Genomic DNA, 4,122 nt, shown 5'->3' on the forward strand with positions numbered 1-4,122 from the left:
GGAGCTTTCGGAGTATGTGCAGAAAGGCTTCCAGATGCTGGCCGATCCCGGCTCCTTCGACTCCAACACCTTCACGCTTCTCCTCCGGGCGGCTTTCCAGAGTCTGCTGGACGCCCAGGCGGACGAGGCCGTGTTAGGTAAGCCGCTCGGCTCTGAGCTGGATCGGCCTGGGTGGAGGGGCGCTCGGAGAAGAGGAGCGAGAAGGGGAAAGCCCCGGGAAGAGGAAGTCTTCGGGCTTTGCCCTTCGCTCCGGACGGAGTGTGGGGATGTGGTTCTGCCAGAACCCACAGCGGACCCAGATCATTGTTCTCTCCCCACTTGGCACTTGCACACCGCCAGCTACACTTTCCTGGTCTGATTTTCCCTCTCAGGCTCTTTGTTCTTTTGTAAAGCCGGTATTCAAGTCTTGTTTGTGGCCTAAACATCTAAGGTTTTCACCCTGGTCTGGGGCAGAGACTGTTTGACACTTGGACTTCATCAGGGCAGCTCCCTGCGATTCAAGTTTTCAGTACTAGGCTGGCGAAGGTTTTAAAGGGTCTGCTTCCAGAGTAATTACTCGGTCAAATAGTGTTGACATTTTCCAGCTTAGAGAATACCTCAAGTTCCTCTGCTCATTCCAACACTCTAGTTCAACATGTTTTGCACAGGTTCCACGCCCAGACTCTTAAAATGTGGTGTATAATGTTTTGTTCCGCATCAGTTATCAGGAAGCAAGTCTGTTTTAAATGGTCCGGTCACTGCGGAGTGCGGTGTCAGTATGGATGGAGGCATATTTAAAGATAGATCGCTTTTAAATTATTTTCTTAATTATAAATATCTCAACAATTCAAATTTTTGTGTTTTTTTCCCCTATAGTTTCACGAGCTAAACATGTGTACCAAAAGCATGAAAGTGGAAGTTCTTTAAACGAAAATAGTAACCACCACCTGGGTTAATCTCCAAAAAAAAAAAAAGACTGTCGAAACTTGAAAATATTTTGAACCCTTTCCTTCTCCTCCACCTCCATGTATTAAAGTCCGTGGAGCCAGTTACCTACCCTAAAATTAATCTTTAGAAGGAAAGTTTATTCATTCTTAAATTGACACCATGTAAAATATTTATCTTATTTTCCTCTCAACTTACTCCATCCAGCTTTAGAATGACCACTGTATATTTTACAATAGGACATTTTTTTTTAAGTATTAAGGTAAAATAAAATGAAGGTAATTTGACCAAGTAACAGCAGGATTATTGATGTGTGCTCTTCATTGTTTTGCCATTGACCATATTGCTCATCTTAAAATTTCTAGTGCTTATAGTTGAATTCTTCTTATCTTGTTAGAGTTCTTCACCAAATGGAAATACCTTTTTAGAAACAGGACTATAAAGAATTTATTATCACAGACATCATTGGCAATTACTTTTATTATAGATCACCCAGACTTGAAACATATCGACCCAGTGGTTTTAAAACATTGTCATGCAGCAGCTGCAACTTACATACTGGAGGCTGGAAAGCAAAGAGCTGACAGATCAACTCTAAGGTACAGGATTTATTTAAATATCCATTTGTTTTAAAATAGTGCCTTTATGATTCAAATTTCAGTTTTTAAAATGGAGACTAAACTTTGGCTTTTTTTTTTTTTTTTTAGCACTTATCTAGAAGACTGTAAATTTGACAGCGAGAGAATAGAATTGTTTTGGACGGAATATCAGGTTACTTAAATTTTAAAAACTTAACAATTACTATTTTTCTTCTACTCTGTTTGCAAAGACATGTTTTCTTTTTCTTTTTTTCCTACCAGAATAATAGGAATTCCCTAGAAATCCTACTGGGAAGGTAGGTACTGTATAAGGTGTCAAGCTGAGCCACTTTTCACTTGCAGGTATGAATGGAGAGTGCTGGTGTGAAACAAAACAGGACAAAAAACGGGGATCTAGACCAAAAGAAAAGGGGCCAAAGGGCAAGTGAAACAATTGAAGTTAAGCTAATGTTTTTAAAGATAAAGTTTATTGAGGTAATTTTTTAAATGCTCTTTTACTATTCAGGACTTGAAATAAAGTTTAACAGTGTTTTAATTTCAGAATGGATTAAAATTGTGTGTGTGTGGTGTAGAAGGTGGTAAAGAACAAATACTGAAAGTTTTTCTGTAGCTATTATGTACAAAATTATCATTATATCTTTCAGTATAGGCAGATCTCTCCCACATATAACTGATGTTTCTTGGCGTTTGGAATATCAGATAAAGGTAAAGTTTAACAAATGTTCTGTAGGGCAATTTAGGGAACTTTAAAAAAAAAAAGAGCTAAAGAATGAAATCTCTGTGTTGTGTTATTTTAGACCAATCAACTTGATAAGATGTACAGACCTGCATATTTGGTGACCTTAAATGTAGAGGTATTTATACAGAAGCCCTGTCTAAAAATTTATGTATAATAAAATTTTCAATTTCCTTGATTTAAATAAACAGCACTTTTTTCTTCCCTAGAACACTGACTCCCGATCCCACCCAGAGATTAGTTTTAGTTGCAACATGGAACAATTACAGGTACAGTATTAGGATCTGTGAATATGCCTATCTTCTTACAGATTTTTAATTGCAAATTATGCCCATGGAAAGTTCAAAAGAAAATTAACCATCTGTCAGTAGATAATGAAGGTTGGTTAAGGAATTATTGGGAAGGGGGCTTCAAAAGCAATATTTTAAAATAGGCTTTTGAAATTAAGATGTTAATAGAGAACTGGTCTGATTTGCTGTTCCCTTCAATTAAAACAAACTTGTAGTGTTGAGTGTAAATTCTATTTGTGATGTGTTTGAGCCAGTAAGACAAAGGAAAAGAAAGCTTGGCTTTGAAAAATGTTCTCTTTGCTTTCAGAAATTTAGTTAAACTTTCAAAACATGGTTTTTAAACAGTGGTTTTAAATGACTTTTTATAAAGGGGCAAGTTACAAAAATTCTGAAACTGTTTATATTGCCTGTGTAAGTCACTGGGGAAATTCAAAACTACATTGATTAATGGAGATGACAACGAATTTATTTCTTAACACTTAAAAAAAGTGAAGAACATCTCTTGAAATTTTGATGAAATTGATTTTTTCCAAAGGAATCTCCTGCAGAATCGTTTTAATATAACCATTAATTGAACTTTAAACTTTCAAAAGATGTGAATATAGCATTATCCTTGTTAGGTAACTTGAGAAATTTAATTTTGGTAAACCCTGCATGTTCAGAAGATTTAGTTGGAAACTGTATTTCACATCTGAGGGCAAGCATTTTGAAGATGAGATATTTTAGAGGAAGACTTTACTTTGATAGTGGTTTGTCAAAGGTTTAAAATCTTGAATTTTAAATTGTTTAGAAAGTGTCTCCCGACTTTTTTCTTGCATCTTTCTCAAGCTTGGATACTTCTTTCTTGCGTTTTATCCTAAAAACGAGCTATGATATACATCTTTCAGGACTTAGTAGGAAAACTTAAAGATGCTTCGAAAAGCCTGGAAAGAGCAACTCAGTTGTAACTTGGGAAAGTTAACGATCTGCCCGGATCTAGAGGAAGACCAGGAACGTCTTGCCGTCCGCTGAACCATTTCTGCGAGCTGGGTGTCTTCCTTTTCAGAGCAGATTTTTTTCTTTTGGATTTCTGTCACTCATAAGTTTTGACACTTTTTTACACCTGTGGAAGGGTTAAGAGGGAATTTCTGCCTAAGTATTTGAATCTTTAGTATTATCCGTACATTTGATCCCATTTGATCTTTTCCACGTCTTCCAAAAGGAAGCAGACAGTATTACATTCTGAATAAATAAGTTGTTCCCACAAAAAGAGTGGTGAGAGTTTGTCTGGATTTGAGTTTGTTAATTATTACTTTGAAGACATAGACAGGATTGGCGTTAACTTTTAACGATCTCCTCTCCTCAAGATTAAAGTTAAACACACTGGAAAGGATGCCATCTCCGGGGTTGCTTGAAGACCCCAGCTTCGGGACGTGGGGAGCGGGCGCGGTCGCCCAGCGGCGGGAGCCAGTCCGTTCCGTTAACTGCGCCCGAGGGCTTGCCCGCTGCCCGACCCTCGCCCGCGGGGCTGCAGAGGCCTGGGAGGGCCGGCCCCGCGCGGAGCCCCTGCCCGGAGCGAGCGGCTGCCCGCGCG

At 38.6% G+C, this 4,122-nt stretch overlaps 1 protein-coding gene across 1 annotated transcript in view; it reads left to right on the forward strand.

Moving 5' to 3' along the window:
* COMMD3 (COMM domain containing 3) overlaps positions 1-3,798 on the forward strand; it is a 19,972-nt gene extending 16,174 nt beyond the window's left edge. Inside the window, exons 3-10 of the mRNA XM_010860059.1 lie at positions 5-137; positions 1,412-1,523; positions 1,632-1,695; positions 1,785-1,819; positions 2,168-2,228; positions 2,321-2,377; positions 2,469-2,528; positions 3,437-3,798. Coding sequence (XP_010858361.1) covers positions 5-137; positions 1,412-1,523; positions 1,632-1,695; positions 1,785-1,819; positions 2,168-2,228; positions 2,321-2,377; positions 2,469-2,528; positions 3,437-3,496 — 582 coding nt within the window. The 3' untranslated portion in view covers positions 3,497-3,798. The remainder of the gene's footprint in view (positions 1-4; positions 138-1,411; positions 1,524-1,631; positions 1,696-1,784; positions 1,820-2,167; positions 2,229-2,320; positions 2,378-2,468; positions 2,529-3,436) is intronic.
* Positions 3,799-4,122: the final 324 nt, after the last annotated feature.

The sequence above is a fragment of the Bison bison genome, unplaced genomic scaffold (genome assembly GCF_000754665.1).
Source record: "Bison bison bison isolate TAMUID 2011002044 unplaced genomic scaffold, Bison_UMD1.0 scf7180017864461, whole genome shotgun sequence".
Taxonomy (NCBI): Eukaryota; Metazoa; Chordata; class Mammalia; order Artiodactyla; family Bovidae; genus Bison; species Bison bison.